This window comes from Ictidomys tridecemlineatus, chromosome 10 (assembly GCF_052094955.1).
Source record: "Ictidomys tridecemlineatus isolate mIctTri1 chromosome 10, mIctTri1.hap1, whole genome shotgun sequence".
In the NCBI taxonomy this organism is placed as follows: domain Eukaryota; kingdom Metazoa; phylum Chordata; class Mammalia; order Rodentia; family Sciuridae; genus Ictidomys; species Ictidomys tridecemlineatus.
Genome location: NC_135486.1, coordinates 29,241,369 through 29,267,039, shown reverse-complemented (window position 1 = coordinate 29,267,039; position 25,671 = coordinate 29,241,369). Strand labels below are relative to the sequence as shown.

The window sequence follows — 25,671 nt, the reverse complement described above, 5'->3', positions numbered from 1 at the left end:
AATTGCTTCCCCATAAACCCTCTAGGTTTCTCCCTTGTTAACAGTTAACAATTAAGTTTCTTGAGTGTATACACATAAAATATTTTGTAACATGATAGCATTGTATTATCCACAGTGTTCTGTACTTGGCTTTTGCTCCCCTAGAATCATTCCTTATCTAATAAAGGGCTTTCTGATAATTTTTCATGACATCATAATGTTGTTACATCGATTTATCATAATTTACCAAGTCCCCTATTGATAGATACTTAGAATGTGTATACTTTTTGCAATTATTCATAATGCTATAACAGCAATCTTTGTATATTGTTGTAAATATTTAGTTGTGCAGTTTATAATTATATGTAAAAATTTCTCTTTTGAGGGCCGGCAATTTAGCTTAGCAGTAGAGCACTTGCCTAGTATGTGCAAGACCCTGGGTTCAATCCCCAGCACCACCAAAAAAAAAAAAAAAAAAAAGATTTCCTGTTGATCCTTTGTTTTTGGACATTTTGGTATATTTTCTTGTGTGTTTTTAATATTTATGTTTTTAATCATATTAGTCTTATTTAATGTTTAGCAAGACTAACTTCAGATTGCTTTTATTTTAGGCTGATACCATGCTAAAGATGGGCTTTCAACAACAAGTGCTTGACATTTTGGAAAACATTCCAAATGATTGTCAGACCATTTTGGTTTCAGCCACAATTCCAGCTAGCATAGAACAACTGGCTAGCCAGCTTCTGCATAATCCTGTGAGAGTGATCGCAGGAGAAAAGAATCTACCCTGTGCCAATGTGCGCCAGATTATCCTGTGGGTAGAAGACCCAGCCAAGAAGAAAAAACTATTTGAAATCTTAAATGTGAGTAATGAAGCAGTCAACCATGTTTTGTAGATTGTGTTTGCATTTTTCACAGCTCTTAAAGGGAGTGATATTTAGATTCAACTTTTTGAGGAATTTGGTGGATAATTAATAATGATTTGCTTTATCTGTCAGAATTCTGTGAGGATCATATAAATTTTTATTTGTGAAAACATGCTATATTGATGTAGGGTGGGTTTGTCTTACCCTTGTTATAGAAAAGTATTTATGTATCAAATTATCATCAAGAATTTTTTTTTCTGAGAAATTTTAGTATTTCTTGGCTCCTCTGTCCTTGAGAAATTTTTAACTGTTGCTGATTTAAACAGAAATTTGTGAAGTGGATAATATGCACAAGCATAATTACACTCACATTATTGAGTTAAATATGGCTTGTATTGGCTCATGAGCAGCCTTTAGAACTATATTGATTACACTTAAATTTTTTAATATACATTTGCAATATTAATGATTGAAAACTGTGAGAGGTGGAAGACTGGCTTCTGTTTATGCATATTTTAAAGAAAATATTCATTTTAACAGAAGATACCTTTTATCTCCTTAATAGTATATATTTATATATTTATAAACCTTTCAATAATTAGCTTGTACTAATGCTTTCAGAAAAATTTACCACTGTAAATTATGTTATGTGAATAATTTTAAATGTTTTTGATTTTTTCAGGATAAGAAACTCTTTAAGCCTCCAGTGCTGGTATTTGTAGACTGCAGACTAGGAGCAGATCTGTTGAGTGAGGCAGTTCAGAAAGTTACAGGTCTGAAAAGCACATCTATACATTCAGAGAAGTCACAAATGGAAAGGAAAAACATATTGAAGGTTTGACACTAAATACTGGATCTTCTCTTTGCAGTAAATCTGTTGTGCCACACTTTCAAGAGATAACATGTTACCAGCTGGTTTTTAAAGCAGACTTTTTTTTAATGACTGTGAGAACATCAGGCAAGCAGTGATCATGAAGTTAATTATTCCTCTTGCTCAGGCTTCTGTGTTTTGGGAACAGTAAGCCTGTTCTCTAGGAATTGTACTAAATGGATTACTAAATTAGAATTCAACATTTCTGAAATCAGGGCGCTTTGACCTAGAGCAGAGCAGGTTTACTTCTGAAAAAGATTTGCCTGAATAAATTAATAGAGTCAGTTCCATGGTGTAGGTTTCAGATATGAGAAGATATGAGAAGACTTGTTTATTGGGAAGACATTGCAAAAATATATTGAAGTAAGATTTTAAAAAAAGAAAAGGGGGCTGGCTATGTGGCTCAAGCCGTAGCGTGCTCGCCTGGCATGCATGCGGCCCGGGTTCAGTCCTTAGCACCACATACAAACAAAGATATTGTGTCCACCAAAAACTAAAAAATAAATATTAAAAAAAAAATTCTCTCTCTCTCTCTCTCTCTCTCTCTCTCTCTCTCTCTCTCTCTAAAAAAAAAGGTATGAGAATTGCATAAAACCACATAAAATAAATTCTGAATAATAAATTTTGTTGCTGTTTTGGAAAGGGATTACTTGAAGGAGACTATGAAGTTGTGGTGAGCACGGGGGTCCTGGGACGAGGCCTTGACTTGATCAGTGTTAAGCTGGTGGTGAATTTTGACATGCCTTCAAGTATGGATGAGTATGTGCATCAGGTAGGAAAGTTCTGTTATCACCGTTTTGTTAATGATCTTTTTGGAGAGGGCATTGTCAGTATGGTGTTATGTTAAAAAAAAAAAAAAAAGGCAGGACAGAAAACTGTGTATGTTTGTTCCTAAAACATATATGAATATAAACCAAATTTTGGTTTCATTAGCTATGAATATGCTTAAAATGCATTTAAAAAAAACTGGAGGTAAGTTACATAAAATGTTAGTTTAAAAAATTTAGACATTAAATTTCTTTTTATTCTTCATTGAGCATATTAATGGCTTTTATAATCAGAAAAGAAAACTGTTTTGAAAGATTGTTTTAAATTGATATATTTGATTAAAATAAAATTGATCCTTTAAAGTATTTGTTTTTTTAGGAATCTTGTCTTCATCTCCTCTTTGTATCCTTACTGGTTCTAGACTTTCACCTTTTAAAGTTTCATTCCTTTCCTTTGCTGCCAAAGGTAACAATAGCTTCTCTTTCTAGCTGAAATAGAGCCTTTTCTTAGCGCCACGTTATCTTACTGACTGCTACCTGTCTTCCTTCTCGGGCATCACTTACAAACCTGCCAAATGAAGCCTTTCTCTGATGTTCTTAGAATCACCTTTGAATACTACATTTGCTTGAATCATCCACTGAAATGCTTTTCGTGCCTATAATACATTGTTTCTTTTATTTTTACTTATAATATAGAAGTACTTCTCTTTTTTTTATTTATTTTTTGGTACTACCTCATTTACCTGCACATCAGGGAATTGAATTAATATCCTACAGGAGTTGATTATTCAAGTAATTGAAGTATATTTTCTTTCAAAAAAAGACTTTCACCAGGCATGGTGGTGCACACCTGTAACCCCAGCTGCTTGGGAGGCTGAGACAGTAGGATCACAAGTTGGAGACCAGCCTTAGCAATTTAGCGAGGCCCTAAGCAACTTAGTGGGACCCTGTCTCAAAATAAAAAATAAAAAGTGCTGGCGATGTAGGTTAGTGATAAAGCACACCTGGGTTAAATCCTCAGTACCAAAAAAAAAAAAAAAGAATTTCATACACACACATGTATATACATATACAAACTTATACACGCATATTTATACACACACGTATCTACTCACATGTGTATACACACATACATATGCATATAGGAACATGTTTATACCACACATACGTAAATGGGACCACATCATACCAACTGTTCTATGCCTTTCTTTCTTTACTAAATATATCTTAGGTATCTTTCCTTATCAGCACACATAATAGGTACAAATGTTAATGTGTATTGAGTGCTTTCTGTATGAGCAGACACTGTTTTCTCTTTAAATGTTCTTATTTAATCTGGCTTGTTCTGTTTTGATAGCTGAAAGGTAATATGTTGTGTGTACATACTGTTACTTATTTTAAAAATCTTTTATTGATGAATGAATATTTCTAGTTTATTAAATAATGTTGTTGCAAACACCCATGTTTGTGGTCTTCCGTGACTTGCTTCTTTCACTCAGCATAATGTTTTCAGTGTTCACCCATGTTGTGGTATATATTAGTACATCATTTTTTATTGCCAGGTAATGGTCCACTGTGTTGGTATAATACATTTGTTTATTCATTCATTAGTTGCTGGATGTTTAGCCAAAAGTCTCCACTTTTTGGCTACTATGAATAATGCTTCTGTGAATGTTAATGTACAAGTTTTTGTGTCCACATGTTTTCATTTCTACTGGACTAGTACCTTAGGAATGGGATTACAGGCTCATTTGGTAACTCTATGTTTAACATTTTGAGAACCTGCCAGACTATTGTCCAAAGTGGCTTCATTCATTAGATGTGGTGGCGCATGCCTGTAATCTAGCAATTTGGGAGGCTGAGACAGGAGGATGGCAAGTTGAGACCAGCCTCAACAACTCTGTGAGATCCTGTCTCAAAATAAAATTTAAAAAGTATGGAGATATAGCTCAGTATAGAGCACCCCTGGGTTCAATCTCCAGTGTCACCAAAAAAGAAAAAATTGACTTCCCAATTTTATATCTCTAATAGTATATGAAAGTTCCAGTTTCTCTACATCCTTTATTATCTTTTTATTATAGTCATCCTTGTAGTTATACAGTATTTCTTTATGGTTTAATTTGTATTCCTTAATGGCTAATGGTATTGGATGAACATCATTTCATGTTCTTGTTGGCTATGTGTATATTTTCTTTAGAAAATGTCTGTTCAAATCTTCTGCCCATTTTAAAAATTGTTGTATTTATTATTAGTTATAAAAGATTTTTGTATACTCTAGAAGTCCTATTAGAGATATGATTTGCAAATAGTTTCTCCTGTGGGTTACAACTATCTTTATATTAGTTTTTATTTTTATTGGACTAATTAGGTAGTATAATTAAGCAAATCAGGTAAAAATTAAAGCTAATACTATATCATATTCACTTCCCTCACTTCTCCCAATCTCATTTCCTAGAGACTACCCCTTTAAACTCTTTTTTTATAATTCTTTTTTTTTAATATTTATTTTTTAGTTGTACACAATACCTTTATTTTGTTTATTTATTTTTATGTGGTGCTGAGGATCGAACCCAGGGCATCGCATGTGCTAGGCAAGCGCTCTACTGATGAGCCATAACCCGAGCCCCCCCTTTAAGCTCTTTAGAGGCTTCTTCTTTTCCAGTATTAAAAAGGCCTTTTTATATTGGTAGGTAGAAACTATCTATTGATTTGGGCATTAAATATAGACCTTTAAGGTTTCATTTCAATTTAAGAACAGAAATGATTGTATTTCTCCTTCTACTGAAGAGTACATTTTTATTTTATGTTTGAAGACAAGTAGATTTGGGGTCTTACTGTGGATTTTCATTACAAATATATGTCCATTTAATTCAGTGAAAGTGAAGAATAACTATGAAAGAATGAATCCACTTAAATCTAACATATCAGGTACTTAGTATGCAAAAGCAAATAGTTTTTTTAAATATTTATTTTTTAGTTTTAGGTGGACACAATATCTTTATTTTATTTTTATGTGGTGCTGAAGATTGAACCCAGTGCCTCACGTGTGCTAGGAGAGTGCTCTTGCCACTGAACTCCAGCCCCAGCCCAGTCTTCTTGTTGTTGATGTAAGGCTTCCAAAATTTTTTTACCTTATCCCATCCACAGTGAGAAATATTTTTGTCATTACCTTCTTCCCACCACAACTACCACACACACAGGTATAACTGAAACACGATTTTCATAAACAATACTTACTTGTATTATATGTGATCACTCCAGTTTTTTACTTGGGTTGTTTCTTTAAAAATATTGTTGGTGGCAGAGGCACACAGTTCAAAAACTGCTATCTGCGTAAATGTCAATCTTATCAAATCCTCTTTAAATAATAATCTTCATTTTTCTTTCAAGAGACATTAAGGTTTTATGTGAGCATTTTGAAAATGTCTTTTTTGCATTTTATTTCAGGTTGGAAGAGTGGGGAGATTAGGTCAAAATGGAACAGCAATTACTTTCATCAATAACAATTCAAAAAGACTCTTCTGGGATATTGCAAAAAGAGTAAAGCCCACAGGATCTATCCTTCCTCCACAGTTATTAAATTCCCCCTACCTTCACGACCAGAAGAGAAAGGAACAGCAGAAAGATAAACAGATACAAAACGATGTGGTTACGGGAGCTAATCTCATGGACATTATTAGAAAACATGATAAAAGTAATTCTCAAAAATGATTTGTTATGCCACTTTGAATAAGTTTTGTTGCATATTTTCAGCAGAATTTCTATAAATTATTACTGTGTAATTTGAGTAAATGATAATGTTCATGAAACAGAATCTTTAAGATAGGATTTTTAACTTAATAAAACACGTAAAGCAATATTGTATTTATTTCCCTTTTTAATTCTCACATTAAAAACAAAGTAAAAAAATGAGTTTTTAAATAATTTTCTTATCTGGACAAAGTATTTTTTTTTAAATAAATAGTTCTCAGAGCTTCTATCAGAACTGGAAACATGCCACAAGCACATTGGGAAAAAATGGTTAGAACTACTCTTAAAAGAGTGTGAAATATGTGTTTTTATTCTTGGTTGTTTTTCTTTCAACCTAGCTAACAATTTTTTAATATACTTAATAATTTGGGCTACTTATCAAAGTCATGTCAAGTTGTACTAATGTTGCTTTGTAGTTTTATGTTTATGTCACTTTGCAAACTCAATAATTTTAAATACTGGAATAGGTGTTTGATTTTGATATATCTAAATATATTTCTTTAAAGTTGATAGCATTAAATTAGTTGAGAAATTTAGATGATCAGTAGTTATACAAAATTTGACATTTAAACAAGCTGTATAAGGTCAGCATCCTCCTTGAGGGGCCGTGGGAGAGATTTTTCAGCAAAAGTCCTACATTGATAGTTTGTTAGTGTCGTCTTCGCCCAAAGGAGTAAGGGTTGTGGGGACAGAGGTTCTCCAAAGTATGTGATCCCTCAGTCTCTGGCTCTCTTTCTGTATGTCTGCTGTAACGTGGTGAGTACGTTTGATTTTAAGGGAACAAAGATGAGCAACTTTAAGGTTCCAGGATGCTGTAGCAAAGGTACCTTGGAAGGCTGAACTCAACAGCATTCACATGGTATCTAACACATACTAAGTGTCTTGAAAATGTTGATAATGATTACTAGAGAGCAAGGCAATTTTTTACTAGGCTCAAACATGTTTATAAATAAAAGTGGGATAACCAGAAAAATAAGATGACTTTGTGAGTCACCATTTACAGGAGACCATATTTAAATAAAAATAAGTAATATTAGACTATAATGTAACCTATTAAACTGGTCAGCTTAATTTTCTGGCAGTCTGGCTTCTGTTCCCACAGATGCACTCTCTGTCCTCAGAGCTGTCCCAGTATACCTTCCTCTAATCCCATTTTCTGCCACCCTCACTGTAAATTTCTTCATTGACTGGGCCTGGTGATCTTCCTTCTGCAACTCTCACTTCCTTAAGGCAGCTCACAAATGAGATAGTTGTGGAGGGAAAAGCCCCTAACTCAGCTTTACTGTGAGAATAAGTGAAATTGCTTATGTAAAGTTTCTTTTAAGAGGTGCCTTGGTGGGGGAGGGATGGGTAGTGCCATCAGCTCTCTTCACCATCTCCATTGCCAGGGAGAATGATTTACATACAACTTGGTTTTTAAGCTCCCAATTGGGCTTCATACTTTATCTTATGCAAGTGTTTATTCCTTCATGAAGGCATATAATATACCTCCTATTGCCCTTACCACAATCAAAACAAAAATGACTCCACAGACGTAGGTATGGTACAGAGGTGACAAGTCATCCAAGGTGACTTTCCTGGCAGCATGCATTAATCTGACTCTGGACAGACAGGACTCTTGTCTATCTTCAAGGCATACTTAGAATGACCCCAGAGGCGATGGGTCCTTGTTGTGAAAAAGTCAAATAATGATAAGTAAACACAGTTCTCTTGTTTGGCTGTCAGAGTTAGGACTTATTTTATACTTACGTATTATAATATCTGGCATATATGGTATTACTGGACTCAATAACATAAGACAGATATTTAATTTTATAGTATGTTTACAAATAGCAATTCTTTAGTTTTAACTTTATGAAAAATTTGCACATTATTTTTCTCATTTAATCTCAGATGAAAACTTGGCAAAGATATTTGCAAATAAGCGGGTTCCAGTTATATAGTTCCACTAGTTTTTTTGTTTTTTTTTGTTTTTTTTTTTTTACATTAGGGAGGGGCTGGGCATGTGGCTCTATCGCCTGGCATGCGTGCGGCCCGGGTTCAATCCTTAGCACCACATACAAAGATGTTGTGTCCGCTGAAAACTAAAAAATAAGTATTTAAAAAAATTCTCTCCCCCCCCCTCTCTCTCTCTCTCTCTCTCTCTCTCTCTCTCTCTCTCTTTCTCTCTCTTTAAAAAACATAAAAAATAAATTAGGGAAAATTCAAATCTTCAGCTTTGCTCACTTGAAAAATGAGAAGGTTTGCTTTAAAGTTCTCTGAGGTCATCCCAAATATATATTTTCTATGCTTCATGCTTTTAAATATCTATCTCCATGTATGGAATTTGCTTCAAAATAATATGGGGAAGGGGGAAAATATGCATGAAACAAGATTGGCCAAGAATTGGTTATTATTGATACCCGGGACTAGAAATGTTTGGACATGAGATTTTTTTGGCTTTTGTAATATTTTCTTATACATAATGAGCAATCTTGCAAATGAGACCCAAGTCTAAGTCTAAAATTCACTTATGTTTTATACACAACTTACTCCTAACCTGAAGGTAATGTTATGCAACATTTTGAGTGTGCCAACATTTTGACTGTGACTGTTCACTTGAGGTCAGGTGTGGAATTTTCTACCTCTATCCCCACATTAATGCTCAAAAAGTTTTAGATTCTGAGGTATTTCAAAATTTGGATTTTTCAGAACAGAGATGTTCAATTTGTATATATAATCTCCATTCCCATTCTTTCATTTGTGCTCTGAGTATCTTCAATTTACCACTGGACATTTTGGCTCAAATACAGTATGTCTAAAGCTACATTTATCATATTCCTCATAAAAAAATCTAACTCTTCCTTTCTTACTTCCCTGTTGCCTGTGGAGCTACCCACACCCTTGGTCATGCTCAAAACCACAGTCATCATTGACTCACTTTTCTCCTAATCTCCATCTCTACTTAGTCACCAAGTTCTGTTGTTTTTTGAAAATGGCCACATTTTCATGCTGCCACATTATCACCCTGTGTCCAAATTGTACTAGCTGTCTCTGAATTGGCCTTTCTAAATCTGAATTCCCATCACTCAATGTCCTCCCAATTTATAGCAGGAAAATGTTTTTTAGTGTATAATTCCATTATTTCTGATGATTTCTTGTTTAGACTTTTTAAAAAATTTTTTTTAAATCTTATTAGTTGATGATGGATCTTTATTTATTTATATGTGGTGCTGAGAATCGAACCCAGTGTCTCACATATGCTAGGCAAGTGCTCTACCACTGAGCCATAACCCCAGCCCCTCTTGTTTAGGAATTTTAAGCAGCTCCCTGTTGACATTATCATCAAATCTGAGTTCTGGCTAGTGTCCAAATCCCTCCTTCCCCAAATCCCTCCTTTCCCAAGTCTACTCTACAACCGCTCCCCAGCTCAAACCATTCTTTGCGGCTTACTGCAGGCTAGAACAGGTCAGAAACCACCTTTGTAGGATCAGACAGTTCACCCCAACTTCCCTGAACACATTCATAATACAAGTAATTAACTGCTGGCAACCAAGAGCTGATGTGTCACTGATGAGCTCTCAACAAAACGGAAGGAAAACAAAGACTCTGCTAAGAGAAGGCCAGTTTAATTAGGGAATATTTTTTATACTTTCTTTTCCTATTTTGGATCCTGGTGATATTTGCTTGGAATTAATTACAAAGGATCTTAAGTGTTGGGAATCAGGAAATAATAGTAAAGTGAATTCGGAAATGAGGGTTGCATTTTAGACTGACAATGCTGCTCTGATGTATGAGTGAGGCAACTGAGAGCCTTTAATTAAATAAAGTGCCTTAGGAAAAGGAAGTTAAGGCATTTATAATGTTATGACTTTTAACACATTTTAAATAATTAGAACAGTTTATGACTTTTATGAATATAAAAAAAATATTCAGAAAACTCCTAATTGAAAATGGCATTTTACATACAGTATCCTTGGACAAACAGTAAAAAGGGAAATGTGGTAGCTGAAGGGAGAGGAGAAAGCTGAGAGACTTTTATGATATATCTTTTTAAAACAGCATACAGAGGCTGGGGTTGTGGCTCAGTTGTAGAGCACTTGCCTAGCATGTGTGAGGCACTGTGTCCAGTCCTCAGCACCACATAAAAACTAATAAATAAAATAAAGGTCCATTGATAACTAAAAAATATTTTTAAAAGAACAATGTACAGATTTCTTATTTGTTAATTGATAAATGGTTACTAGTTTTCTTTAAATCCTTTTGGATTTGAGGATGGAGGAAAGTATGGAGTTTTTCTATGTAAGCTTTATACTTAAATTTTATGGGGAAAACAAGTTTATATGTTTGAGATTTCATTAATTTTACACATAAAATTAAATAGTACACATAAAATTATAATTCACTTAAACCTCTAGGAAATTAAAATAATTAGCTTAGTGATGATAGAGAGGTATTGGATGGGGGTGCATTTTTTACCTTTTAAAAACATCATTGATCAGGCTGGGGATATAGCTCAGTTGGTAGAGTACATGGCTACCCTGAACAAAGCCCTGGTTCAATCCCCAGCACCCCCCCCAAAAAACAAAAAAAAATCATTGATAGTTATAAATGTTCTCAGGGAAATTCAAAGGGTTTTATATAAGTAGATAGTGCTAGGGATGTAGCTCAGTGGTAGAGTGCTTACCTGGCATAGACTCTATTCAATCCCCAGAATTGCAAAAATAAAGAAAATGACCAAGATAGAACATGTCCTGGCACATTAGTCCAGGAGCTGAGGAGTCATTAATGGCTCCATTGTGAAGAAGGCCTAACAGCTTCTAACTTTCTCTCATCTTTTTCTGGCATTCAGTGGGTATGCAGGATGATAATAGGATCCAATTGAGCTATATGCTTCCTTTAAAGGGATTCTCAGGATTTGAATTTCCTTTATGTGTAAATTAAGCTTCCATAGCTCTTCTTGATTAATTTTTGAGTGGTTTCAATCTTGGATACATATATTCTCAAAGAACTAATTCTCTATTCTGATTTGCAAAAATACTGTTTTTACCAAAATGAGGACACAATCTTACAGATTTTTAGGACACAATTTATAGATTTTCTTTTTGATTGATTACTCTAATTAACACTTAATACAAAATGCAAAACTAGATGGAGCTGCTGCAAAAATACTGTTTTATTCTGTTAACCAAAGGGCTACCTACTTAGCCTTTGTGAGACTAATGAACTCAAATAGAATTGTGGGTTTTTTTAGTGTAGACATCTGCATCAGTTATATATGGCTATGACACATTTTCCAATACCAAAATAAGGACACAATCTTATAATTTTTTTCTGATCTATATACATTTATGTTTCAGTCTTGCACAGGTTTGAAATCAATCATTATAATTATATATTCACTGAATTTCCAGATATTCACAGGACTTATGTCTATAGGCTGTGTGATGGTGACATCTTGTGATATTCTAGACCTTATGGTCTTTAGTAGCCATGAGTAACATAAGCAAATGTTAAGCTTCTTAATAGATCTGAAAATAAAAGTCAAGCTTCTTAAGAGATCTGAAAGCTTCAGACTGACAGCCTTTGAAAGCAGAGACTGTGTCTCTGAGGCTTGCTTGAGCTTCCATTATCAGCTTTTGTAATCTTGGGATAATGCTGGGAACTGTAGGGTTCTGGTTAATTGCATTCCTTTTTTTTTTTTTTTAAAGTCTCTACCAAAGTTAGAACATAGGAACATAGAAAAAGTAGAACTACAATTAGAGATAGCAAGCTCAGAGCTGATAGGCAGTGTGACTATGTGAATAGTGCCCTCTTGAGTTGTGCATCAAAGTCTCTGTACGTTTTAGGGTATTTGTGAGAACTGGGAGGTGGATATTGTGGGACCATTTAACCTCCCATAGCATTTGGCATCTTTGATGGCAATGTCATGTCATGGTTTGAAGCTAATGCAGCTCTGACTTGGCTCTTAGCTGCCTCACGACCTCTCTGAGCTCCTTGGTTACAGTTCTGTATATCCTCACCACTTAGTATTCATGAAGCATCCCACCATGCTTAGCAGAACACAGAACACTGGTGGTTCCCTGTAGCTCGTGGTAGATGTAGATGTGCCTGTGAAGGACAAGCATTTAACAATAACTAAAGGGAAATTAGGAATTTTATCTTGATTTCATGAACATTGAGGCTGGATTTTGTGCTTATCATGTTTTGATTTTATGAGAGAAAGAAGAATCCTTTTAAATAAATAGAAGACAGAGTTTTATTTGGCTGAAAGAGCAACAAAATAGCCACAGTGTAAAATTTTGTGCTGTGATGGAGGACTACTATTCCATTACCATATTATTTAAAATAAGCATGCTAAAAAGTAAGATGGTAATTATGAAAATGGAACTGTTAATATATTGCTAATAATAAGCAAATAATCATGAGTATTTAGGTGATTGGTTTCTAAACTTGTGGTACTACAAAATGAAAGCAATGACATTTATTTTTTTTGAACTATAATCAATGAAAATAGAAGATGGAATGAAGAAATAATCAGAGCTCAAGGAAGGTAGGAACATAAAGTAATGAAACAAACTGAATAAGGATGACTGATATTCTTTTGTATTGATTTTACTGATTAACATTTAAAACAAAAATGCAAGCCTAAATTATCAAGAATAAAATTAACAACCCAGCTATCCTACTCCTTGGTTTATACCCAAGGGATTTAAAAACAGCATACTATAGGGATACAGCCACATCAATGTTTATAGCAGCACAATTCACAATAGCTAACTTATGGAACAAACCTAGATGTCCTTCAGTAGGGAAACTGTGGTATATATACACATGGAACATTACTCAGCATTAAGAGAGAATAAAAATCATGGCATTTTCAGGTAAATGGATGGAGTTGGAGAATATAATGCTAAGTGAAGCAAGCCAATCCCAAAACACCAAAGGCCTAATGTTTTCTTTGATATGAGAACGCAGAAGCATAATTGTGATTGTTGGGGGAGCCTGGGAGGAATGGAGGAACTTTAGATAGGGCAAAGAGGAGGGAGGGGAAGGGAGAGAGCAAGGGGGTAGGAATGATGGTGGAATGAGTTAGACATCATTACCCTAAATACATGTATGAAGATACGAATGGTGTGAAAATATTCTGTGTACAATCAGTGTCTTGAAAAATTGTACTCTCTCTATATAATATGAAATGAATTGCATTCTGTCATCACATATAACAAATCAGAATCAATACAATAAAATAAAAAGAATAAAATTAACAATGTTAATGAGGATGGGGGGGAGGTACATTCATACATGGCTGGTAGGATTGCAAATTGGTACAAACACTATGAAAAGCAGTATGCAGATTCCTAAGAAAACTTGAAATGGAAACACCATTTAACCCAGTTATCCCATTCCTTGGTGTATACCCAAAGAAATAAAATCAGCATACTATATTGGCGCTGTCACATCAGTGTTTGTAACAGCTCAATTCACAATAACTAAACTATGGAACCAGCCTACATGCCCTTCAACAGATGAATGGATAAATAAAATGTGATATATGTACACAATGGAATATTACTCAACCTTAAATAGAAATGAAATTATGGCATTTGCTAGTAAATGGACGGAACTGGAGACTATTATGCTAAGTGAAGGTCAAATATTAAGTGAAGGTCAAATATTTTCTCTGATAAGCAAATGTTAACTCACAATGTTTGGGAAGGGAGTAGAAGTACATTGGATTAGAAAAAGAGGAATGAAGGGAAGAGAGGGGGAATGGAAATAGAAAAGATAGTAGAAAGAATTAGATAAAACTTTCTTATGTTCACATATGAATAAGCAACCCATGTAACTCCACATGATGTACAACTGAAGAACAGGAAGTTGTACTCCATTATGTATAATATGTCAAAATACGTTCTACTGTCAGAAAGAACAAATTAAAAAAATGCAAGCCTTGAAGGTTGAGTCAATTGAACTCTTTTAAATAGACTCTGGTTATTAATCTGCTAATGATTAAATTACTTCTAAGATAATAGAATTCCTTTCTAAGTAGGTTATAGGTACTGTTTCTCTGACTAATGCAAAGGAACTATTATAGATCAAAAATTATTTAGTGAGCCAGGCATGGTGGCACACACCTGTAATCTCATAAACTTGGGAGGCTGAGGCAGAAAGATTGTAAGTTCGAGGCCAGCCTGGGCAATTTAGCAAGATCCTGTTTCAAAATAAAAAATAAAAAGGATTAGGGATATAGCTTAGTGGTAAAGTACCCCTGAGTTCAATATCCAGGACCAAAAGGAAAACAAATGCACACATTCAAAGGTGTATAATTTAGTGATTCTTTTTTTTTTTTTTTTTTTTTTTGATACTGGGGATTGAACTCAGGGGTACTCGACCACTGAGCCACATCCCCAGCCCTATTTTGAATATTTTTTATTTAGAGACAAGGTCTCATTGAGTTGCTTAGTGCTTCACTTTTTTGCTGAGGCTGGCTTTGAACTCACAATTCTCCTGTCTCAGCCTCTCAAAATGCTGGGATTGTAGGCAAATACCACCATGCAAGGCAATTTAGTGATTCTTTAAGGAACAAAATAATAGCCTAAACTTTCAAGCTGTTTGACAAAGGCAATGAAGGATGCTGTTGCTTTTCCTGGAGGTCCAAGAGTGTTCCAACTACTTTTGATAATTAACTTATTTAATTCTCACAAGGGCCTTATTGTCATCACAAGGAGGTTCTGAAGGTCAAGAGGCAGAGGAGACCAGTGGGAACTTCCAGAGCTTTATTAGAAAGTGAACGGTGTAGATACACATTCTCAGGGCAGAATGTGGGCCATCTCCAGAGCCAACAGTCCTTTGGGGGTTTGACTCTTCTAAAGGAAACCTGGTGAGGAGTGGGCATGGGAAGGTATGTGGAACGACATCAGCCTGGTGAACTCAGTGCTTTGATTGTGGATCAGAAGGTGCTTCTGGTGGTCTGGTCCTTTCTAAGATCTTTAGGTCAACAGTATCTCCTTTGGACAATGTTAGGAATGTGCCCTTGTTTTATCTAATCTGAAAATACACTGTGTAGGTGAACACTGCACATAGGCTTTAACAAAATAAGGCAGTTTTGCAAATGAGTGAGTTTGCAGTAACTCTAAGATTTCTCAGAAATTTGGGAGTGACCAGTGGGAAGGAAAAATGGGTCTGGGAAGTAAGTCTGATCATGGGCATCTAGGTTTTCAGCTACAGTCTCTTTTTTCCTTCCCTTTGGTCTCCTTTCTGCCTATCTTTATTTCTTCTACCTTGCTATGAGCTAGGTACTTTTTAAATGGTACACAGATTTCAGAGGGGTTTCCTAAGGTGCCCGAGATCCAAACTCAGGTGGTTGGATTCTAGCGTCCATGTATATAAATACTTCTCTGTGCTCAGTTTTGACACAAGGACAACTTACAAGTTCTGTGTGTTAGGCCTTCTCTTCTCAAAACAAAGGCCATTTCCTCTGTTTAAGAACAAAGCATCTGGAGCTGGAGAAATCACCTGGACACTTCTTTGTTCCCTCTTAACTCTCCCAAAGAGGAAAAGTAGAACTATGTCCACGGCCTGTTGGAGGGCTAGGACCAGAGCCCAAGCCCTTTGGCTTTTTCTGTGTCTAATTCTGCCTATTTTCTTAGTTCTCAGAGCTGCTAGTACATTGCTGTGCTCTGTTATGTGAATGCTTAACAAGTATTTAACAACTGCATAACTTATAATAAAATAAGACTTATATATTTAAAAAATGGGGATGGGGTTTATTGGAGATTGAACCCAAGTGCACTTTACTACTAAGCTACATCTGCAACCCTTTTTATTTTGAAACAGGATCTTGCTAAACTACCCAGTCTAGCCTTGCACTTGTGATCCTCCTACCTCAGCCTCCCAAATCATTAAGATTATAGACATGCACCACTGCACCTGGCAAAATTTGTGTTTATATGTTATGAAAACTTAGAGCTGGGTACAATGATTCATGCCTGTAATCCCAGTGACTCAGGAGGATAGGCAGGAGAATTGTAAATTTAAGGTTAAGCTCAGCAATTTAGTAAGACCCCATTTCAAAATATAAAATAAAGGACTGGGCATATAGTTCAGTGGTAAATCTCCCATGGGTTAATTCCCCAGTACCCTCCGCACAGAGACACACATATTCACATACACACCCTTATATAGAGACAGACATTATAATTTCTTCTATAAGATCATGAATTTATGGGGCTGGGGTTGTGGCTTAGTGGTAAGAGTGCTTGCCTAGCACCTGTGACCCTGGGTTCAATCCTCCTCACCATGTATAAATAAATAAAGGTATTGTGTCCAACTACAACTAAAAAAATAAATATATATTTTTTAAAAAACCATGAATTTCTGGTCATTAAAAGGAAAGCTAAGGAGCTGGGGTTGTGGCTCAGTGGTAGAGCACTTGCCTAGCACGTGTGAGGCACTAGTTTCAATCCTCAGCACTACATAAAATAAATAAAATAAAGTCTGTCTACAACTAAAAAATATTGGTGGGGCGGGAAGGAAAGCTAAGCTGGCATGCTACAGGAAGCCACTGTTTTTCAGCCTGATCCTAGAAAGAAGGACACATGAGACAGACCTTAACCTCACCAGAGCCTGAAATAGAGTCATCTTAGCCAACTCACAGACTGGTGACCAAGGAAGCAGGAGCTATTGTAAGCCACTGAAATTTGGAGTTGTTTGTTACATAGCACTGTTCAGTAGAAACTGACTTCCATGGAAATCATATGATGGCCAAAAAAGAAAGTCACACTAACAACTTACTATGTGCCAATTAGTTTATATTCCACTAACCCACATGATCCTTTCAAAAACCCTGTTACAACTATTATGATCCTATTTTACAGTTGAGGAAACCGACACAGAGAGGACTTGAGTAACTGCCCCAAGAACATATAGGTAGTGCAGTGAGACATGGATTTAAACCCAGGTACATGTGATTATAAAACTTGTACTCTGTCTTTTATAAATACATCATATATTATCACCTTTTTGGGGAGAGTTACTGGGGATTGAATCCAGGAATGCTCTACCTCTGAGCTACATCTTCTATCCCCTTATTTTTTTGAGACAAGGCCTAGCTAAGTTGCTGAGGCTGAACATGAACTTGGGATCCTCCTACCTCAGCATCCAGAGTTGCTGGGATTATAGGTATGTGCCACCAAACCCAGCTTTTGAATAATTTAAAAAAAAAAATCTCAGCTATACAATGAAAAATTTTTAAATAATACACAAAACAGTATTATTCCAATAATAATTTTAAAACACCCAAATAGATGATAGAACATTTAATTCTATAAGATCAATATTAATGTTAAACATGAACTATAAGAATAGAGACTCAGGGCACCTGGAAAGAGCTGATAGAAGTCAGACATTGGTACGTTCCTCTGAGGAGGTAAGGTATTTCTTCATGGGCATTAGTCAAAAACAAACTTGGAAGTACTGTTTTCAAGTTTCTAGAAACAAGAAGTGAGGGTTCATTAGATTCTGTAATTATCATGACAAACCCGAACACACTTGTCTTGAGAGTGTTCTGTCCTTTCATTCATTTCAGAGGCCTCCTGCAAAGCCCCTTCCTAACGCTGTGGTGGACAAAATCTGTGACACATATTTCTATCCTCAAGAGACAATTCCTGTGGGAGGCCCAGAAGTGGCTTATCAGTTGCTTTTCAAACTGCTCCTGTTTAGTTTTGGTGGAGGGGGCTGGTGGAGGTTGGGGAGCCTAAGTTACCAGAGCACTGGCCACAGGCGCCCTTCACTCTGTTTCCCCTTCAGCTGCCATTGCTGATTGTTCTCACGCTCTTTATAGGAAGTGAGAGAGTGTCTCCACTCCCACTGCCCAGTCCTACTGAGAGGGTGAAAAGAAGAACCCTCAGTTTCTAGAAGTGACAGCCATTTCTCCTCAGACATTCTGATGCACTGGCCGGTGGGCGCAGAGCTGGGTAGCCTTGCTGTGCCCTGTCCTGTGCCCATCTTCCCCTCTCCTCCTCCTGCCTGGGGAGACTGGTGCTCTCCTGTTGTTGCCTGAACGTCCAAGCACAAGCCCTTTCCTCCAAGCCTGCTGTTCCTCATCAGCACCAGTGCCCACACCCATCCCTCTAGCTTCCTCATAATTAAAATTGGCTGTAACTCAAGTCAGAATGATTCTGATGAGTTAATTTCATATCGTGACTTTGGAAAAATGGCTATTTTCTCTTTTTTTCTTGAGGGAACAATTAAATGTCCTATTTGGATAATAAATAGTAGGATTTCAGGAATCAAGAAATATAAAGTGATAATATCTGCATTATGGAATGCTCTGTGTAAGGCAAATGTATTATCTCAGTTAATTCTCATAACGACCAAGAGGGGTAAATACTATTGTTATCTGCATTTTACAAATGAAGAAAATGAGACACAGAACTGAGGCCATGCAATAGAGCTGGATAACAATGTGCTCTAGAGCTTCAATCTTTTTCTTTTCTTTTCTTCTTCTTCTTTTTTTTTTTTTTTTTTTTTTGCAGTGTGAGGGCATTGAACCCAGGGCTTCACATATGCTAGGCAAGTGCTCTACCACTGAGCTATATGCCAGCCCTTTTTATTTTATTTTACCACTAAATTTCCTGGGCTGGCCTTGAACTTGGAATCCTCCTGCCTCAACCTCTTGAACATCTTGGCCTGTGCCACTGCTCCTCCCTGAAGTTCACTCCTAACAACTACTGGGAAAGAAGTGAGAGATACTGGAAGTATCAGTGTGTGTAGATTTTGGTAGCCCCCAGATTACCTCTCTTGGACAATATTTATGCCACTCCAAAGCCTGGCCCAAGTCCTGAGAACAAAGTTTACATGTTGAGCCACTTGAATGCCATCTACTTGGTGAGACTGAGCACAAACAACTCTTAAAGCCTGTAAGTCCTGACTCTAGAAGGTAACTGACAGATTATTTTGGCCAATCCCATCAGTTCACAAACGAAGAAACAGAATCAAAGAGGTTTAATTTATTTAATTGCACCTCCCGACAGCTGATGACTATTCAGGGATTTGTTTGCAGTACTGGATATGGAACCCAGGGGCACTTTACCATTCTGCTACATCTCCACATTAATTGCCTCATTTTTGCTCCTAATGTCAATCAAGTTGCTTATTACTTTGCACTTGAACCAATACCTATTCTGGCCTCCCTGCCTCAGTCTCTCCTTCAACACCTCTTTATTTCTCATGGTCTTGCAGCATTGTCTGCACATCTTCTTCAAAACGTGGCTTTATCTTGAGCATAAACTTGAGTACAAAGGCCTGGGTTTAAATTCCAGTTTACCATTCTACCAGTGAATAGACTCAGCCATTGTGGTTAAACACAGAGGTGGCCTGAGTCTGGACAGGGGTTTGGACCGTCACTGGCGCTGGAGCACTGAATGCACCAAGGCATCAACCTGCAATGGCCAGTCAATCCCAGAAACCTCACTGAGTCAAAACCAAGAGACACAAGTTGTCCTGGAACCCAACAGGGTTGTCTTTGTTCAGGGCACAGTGGGGGTGGGGGAGGGGAGCTTAGGTACACGGAGCAGGTGGGAGGATGGTGAGGAGACTGAATCCCACTGCCTATTTCATTTCTCAGTGAAAACCTTTCTTGTCCCTGGAAATGGAAGCAGAAATGAAACTTTAGCCAGAACTGGGACTTATTTATAGCAGAGCAGGAAGACGGGATTTAGGAGAAAACTCATCTCCCCTCCTCATAACTCCAAGGCACAAGAGTAGAATACAAGGAGGCACAGATCAGAGTGGACAGAACTGACCACCCTGCCCATGCAGATGCACACCCAATACCCCAGAAAAGCAGGACTCTTGCCCCTTCACCCCATGGGCCATTTTAATCACCCCACACTAGCTACCTTTCATACAAAGAGAGGATTGAGCTCATTGTGTCGTTAGGTAAGAAGCTAGGTTTACAGATGAGCCTGTGATGGAGGAGTATCAATTACTACATTCCAGGAATGGACCAGATTACTAAAGATTTGGACAGTTTAGGGAAATGGGCAGAAACGAGGCTAATGAAATTCAGTCTCACAAAGAGTAAGGTCTTGCATTAAAGAAGAATCCATAATATATTTAAATGGAGCCTTAATAGGTGAAACTGCAGGAAATAATGAGGAAAGTGCCCCAGGGCTAGATAATAACATCATCAAGAGTCTAGCTGCAAGCAGGGGATTTCCTTATGGAGCAAAGAAGTAATGGTTTCTCTGTAAATGGTTACTCACGGCTCATTTAGGATCCTGGTATAATTCTGGGCTTATAGTTACTCAGAAGCTAACCCAGCACTGTGCTAAAAAGGGAGCAAGAAAGAAAAAGGAAGCATTGGTCTGGGGCTCAGAAATATGATGAATATATTTGCAGGCATTTTTCACTCTTTTCCTAAGTTCAGTACAAAAAGAACACTTTAGTTCAGGGGTTGCAAACATTGGATGGAGGCCCCCCGCAATTCTTTTCATATGTTTATCCTCTTTTGCTGACTTTTCACTTTTCACTGGTGTGTATGTCTGAAATAAAGCTTCCAGATTAATTATGAAGAGGGGGAGTTAATGCTGAGAAAGAGGAAATCAACTTTTTTCATTACATATATTTACTAATCTGCATGCTCTTTTACAAATCTACACCTTAGTTCATGATGTTTTCTTTGCTAAGATGTCTTTTCCCTCCCTGTTCATCTGGTGTTGGAGGACCAGGTCTTCTTCCTTATAAGGAAATGGAATAATTTTAAACTTAACATTAACTTGAGCCTCATCAGGTGCCTATGAGATCAGGTTACTACTGAACCAGCAGTTAAGGATGGTCACCAACTTCATGAAATCAGAAGCTGCATAAACCGTGAACTTCCACCAGCAGAGACCAACAAAAGCTCACGTTGCAGAAAGCTCAGTCCTTGTCCCCAAAGCCAATTCGATAATAAGGACATGGTTTTGAGAAAAAGGAAAAGGAAGGTCAATTGTTTTGCTAGCAAAGGAGAAACACAGGGAACTTCTGTCCCAAAGGCCATAATTCTGCCCATCAGCAGGAACAGGGGCTTTTAAAGAGATGAATTGTTCCCTGTTTCTCTGTCTATAGTTGTAATTTACTTGTTAATTTGGGAGTCATTTCTGAGATCTTCTGTTGCCATCACCAAAGTCTGGAATTCTTTGTTCCTATGGTGGATGTGTACTGAAGGACAGATAACTCTGCCTAGGATGGGGAAGAAAGGTAATCCTGTTTCCTCTGAGAGGAGGGATGGGGAGAGATTAGAGAAGAGCTGCGAGAGGGACAGGGAAAGAAACAAGTTCATTTTAAAAACAAGTTGCAGTGGCAGAGCAGCAAGGGCTATACTCAAAGCAGAAAGTGGACCACTGTTAAAACAGCTCCTACAAGATTGTAGCTCACATTGTCTTGGACGGCATTGCTTTGCACTTTCAGAGTGAAACAGATTTTTTCAGGGTAACAGTTTGCATTCCCTTGTGGCATTTCAGGGGAAGGGGAGCAGCTGATGAACTGTTTTCATTTTCTTTTTTTTCAGGACTATAATCTGAAATTGCTCAGGCCCAATTATTGCCTACTAGAATGGTCTTTTGGGATCAATGAATGCTTGTGGTATTTAATATTTTAAGAATACAACTGGGAGAACTAAAGGACACTGTACAGATTCACTCTTTGGGTACAATTTCACATGAGCTGAATGAAACCCATGAAGTCCATCTGAACCTGCACCATGGCTTGGGAAACACTGTTTATCAGAGAAGATGGACAAGGCTACCACACATTCATTTTTGTACACTAGAGGAAACTGAGGAAAGGGGATGTAAATAGAACATGGAGCTCTCTGTTGTGCCTCAGACTGTTGTATCTGTGGGGGGATAAAAACAGAACTCCTTCTGATGGGGGATTTGCTTTTTTTTTTCTTTTCTGAGTCAGAGAACTGACTGTGGTCTAAACTAAAAAAAAAAAAAAATGAAGCCTTATGTAAAGGGATAAAGGCATTGGATGGGTGTGGAATTATTCATGAAGCTGCAAGACTGAAGAAACACTCCCTTCTCCCCCTCTGGAAAGACTGATATGATGTCCAATTCTTGCAATCCAGATGGCTTCTTACTTGGCAACTGCCCTTTTATAGCCAAGATATGAGAAGCAATCACTTATCAAAATTGGTTTTATGCTACTTTTAAATTTAAAAAAAATGATTCTTGTGAATATGCCATTAAACATGATTATAAATATTAGGTGCAGGACAGGCTGAACTATGTTGTCTGCAGGGCAGGCTGAACAAATGTTAGCTGTAGGATAACCCACGCACCCAAACCCCGCTCTGTTTGGTCCTTTATCACCTGTTTTGCGTCAAGTCTGAACACTCAACCCCACTCAAGGCTGAACACTCTACCCCCACTGGTCTGGTGCTACAGAAACCCACATCTGACCCCTGCCCCATCTGCCTGAAGGGAGAAGATGACACCCTTAGCAACTACTGGGTGATCCAATCATTGTATGCCAACAAGGCAGCTTGCAGACCACCCCATTAGATTTGGGCTATAAAAACTCCCTCCTTCCAGGCCCTTCTTTCTTGCTCTTGCTCTCTGTCTCCCTCTCTTGCTTTCGCTCTCCCTTGCTCTCTCTTTCTTCTCTCTCTCTTTTTCTCCTCTTTTGCACTGCTGCAATAAAGATCTCTTGGTCACTCCGAGTGTTTTGGTCACTTTCCTTTCAATAAAAACAACAAATGTGTATCATTCTAGACAGTTCTGGACATTCAGGACACTACTAGTACTGACCTTTATAATAAAACGGAATTAGATTACAAACTATTTTGGAGATAGCTGGTTTGTGGCCACTCCACCTCCTTTGTGAGATCATCCAATGCCTTTTAAAAAATCTGCTCAAAGGTAGTGGCTAGAAGCTCTTTCATTCTCCACTTAAGGGCTGAAGTTCGGCTTAGAGGAATCAGCAATATTGTCAACAGGATGTCAAAAGTGACCTTGGGCCATGTTGGCAAAGCACAGTGGAAGAAGAAGACCCCTGATAAAATTTAAACTTAGCCTTTAAAAACAATTGTTCTTCCTACATGAACTTCACGCAAGACCCACAGCTTCCTTTAAGTAATAAAAGGTTACCCAGTAGGCTCTGGGGTTGACATTATCTTTTAAATCTTACTAATCTTCCCTGGAACAAGACCAGCAACATTCAAAGAGAAAAAGAGCATTCAGTAATATTTGCTAATCCCTGAGTTTTTTTCATTTATATATTAAAAAGGATTACTACTTAACTTAATTGCTTCTGTTAAAATTACAGGCAATATTGCTAAATATTTTTTCAATGAGTGATCACAACAGAATTCATAAAGGCTTCATCGGCCATACTAGACCAGGTCAAAAAGGATAAGCCAGGGGTAGGGATGAGAGTAGAATGAATCAGACATTATGATTTCCTATGTGCATATATGATTGCACGACCCATGTAACTCTACGTCGTGTACAACCAGATGAATGAGAAATTATACTCCATTTATTTATAATGTGTCAAAATGTATTCTGTTATCATGAATAACTAATTAGAACAAAAATATGTATTTTTTCTAATTATATATATATGAGATAAGCATACTATATTTCATAATTCCAAGACCCTTGGCCAAACACAGAATTTAGAAGAAAAATATGGAGTATAACAGAATTCAAACTATTGCTATGTTCATGCAGTCTGTTTAACTCTTATGTCACAGAAATCTTTATGAAAACAGCTGTACAGGGTAGGGACACAGAGTGTAGACAGTGATGGTGCATTTCCTGAGTTCTGACCTGGCTCTGTGACTTATAGGTATATGATATTAGGCAAGTTATTTGTTTGGTAACTTAGTTTCTCCCAACTGTAAAACAGCAATAATCATAATGGTAATGGGTAATGGAGTTCAATGAGATAATATATGTGTTTTGTGCTAAGAAAGGACTCAGGACTTGTTACCCATGACGATTCAATCCAGTAAATTTGTTTCACACCTGGGAAAATTGCAATTAGGAGATTTTGACCATCCCACTCTGAAGTTGTGACAGAGCCACAGGTGGAATTCCAGTGTGGCACCCCTATCATTTCTCCACACCTTCTGCCTTATCCTTTGGATTTTAAAAGTATTAGTTTCTACAATTCTATTGAGCCTTTTAGTTATTGACCCGAACGTTAACTAATTATGAACACCTACAAAGCAGGAAAATACATCCCACGTTTTAATAATCAAAAATTATGAAATAAGCTGAATCGTAATAAATATGTGTCCTGAGAGACCATTAATGTTCATTAGTCAATGATTTTTCTTTAAATCTTAAAAAATCCAGAAGGCTTCAAAATGTGCTTGCTTCACTTCTGAAATCCTGTGTTTCATTTCCGTTTGTCTCCCTCTGGTGGACTTTTCGAAAAAATACTCGCTTTCACTATCAGAATTACTGTATGGTTTGTTTGCTCAAGAGTTCACTTGTCAGCCTGGTTCATATAGCAGAGCTTCTAGAAAACTGTCTTGCCTGAATGGGAGCCTATGCAGGGACCCCAGTTTAGAAGGATGGAAGCAGGCTGAGAGCACCTGTTCCCTGATACCTACCTGAGCACCAGGCAGCATATGCAAAGACACACATGGTATATTCAGAGAATCTTCAGTGCTTTGAAATGGCTGAGAATAAAGTGCAAGATATCAGGGTGAGGGCTGTGGCAGAAGGCACAAAGGACGGCCAGGTCATGGGCCTATCAAATTCTATTTGTTTATTTTGTGGGTAAAGGTAATTGTATTTATTAGAATTGGGCTGCAGGGGCTAGGATTGTGGCTCAAGTGCTCGCCTAGCATGGGCAGGACCCTGGTTCCATCCTCAGCACCACATAAAAATAAAGATATTGTGCTGAGTCCATCTATACCTAAAAAATAAATGTTAAAAAAAGAATTGGGCTGCAAAAACAAAAACAAAACATAAAAAAGAAAAACAACCATGTTGGACTGCAGAAAACATAAATAATAGGTAACTTTTAAAACAGACATTTATTTCAGTCTTATGTAAAAGAAGTCAGGGAACTGGATGTAGTGCACTCCTGTAATCCCAGCGACTTGGGAGGCTGAGACAGAAGGAGCTGAAGATCGAGAGAAAGCAAGCCTTGGTCTTCAGGAAACTTGAATGAAGGCATAAGTAACCTGTCCTTGTCCCTATCATATCCTTGGTCCAATCATGTACCTGGAGGTCAGCATTCTGCAAGAGCAAGCTGTGGACAGACGTCCCAGCAGGGTTTATGAAGAATGTCCCAGACTCTCTTGCTCATTTGTACCTTTTTCTCCTTTATCTCCATTCTTAAATTTACTGATATCCCAATAATTTGAGCCTCATTGGTCCTTTATTCCTTCTTTTTTTTTAAATTTTATATGAATACATATATTTAAGTTGTAGATGGATCTTTATTTATT

At 37.1% G+C, this 25,671-nt stretch overlaps 1 protein-coding gene across 5 annotated transcripts in view; it reads left to right on the top strand.

The window, feature by feature from the left end:
- Window positions 1-6,340, top strand: part of Ddx59 (DEAD-box helicase 59) — an 89,263-nt gene extending 82,923 nt beyond the window's left edge. For 4 of the 5 annotated variants that reach the window (XM_078022557.1, XM_078022553.1, XM_078022556.1 and 1 more), the window contains 4 exons: window positions 591-842; window positions 1,528-1,680; window positions 2,360-2,488; window positions 5,931-6,340. In XM_078022557.1, the coding sequence (XP_077878683.1) occupies window positions 591-842; window positions 1,528-1,680; window positions 2,360-2,488; window positions 5,931-6,194 (798 nt within the window). In that variant the 3' untranslated portion in view covers window positions 6,195-6,340. The remainder of the gene's footprint in view (window positions 1-590; window positions 843-1,527; window positions 1,681-2,359; window positions 2,489-5,930) is intronic. The other variant, XM_078022558.1, reaches the window with a different exon arrangement.
- The last annotated feature ends 19,331 nt before the right edge of the window (window positions 6,341-25,671 follow it).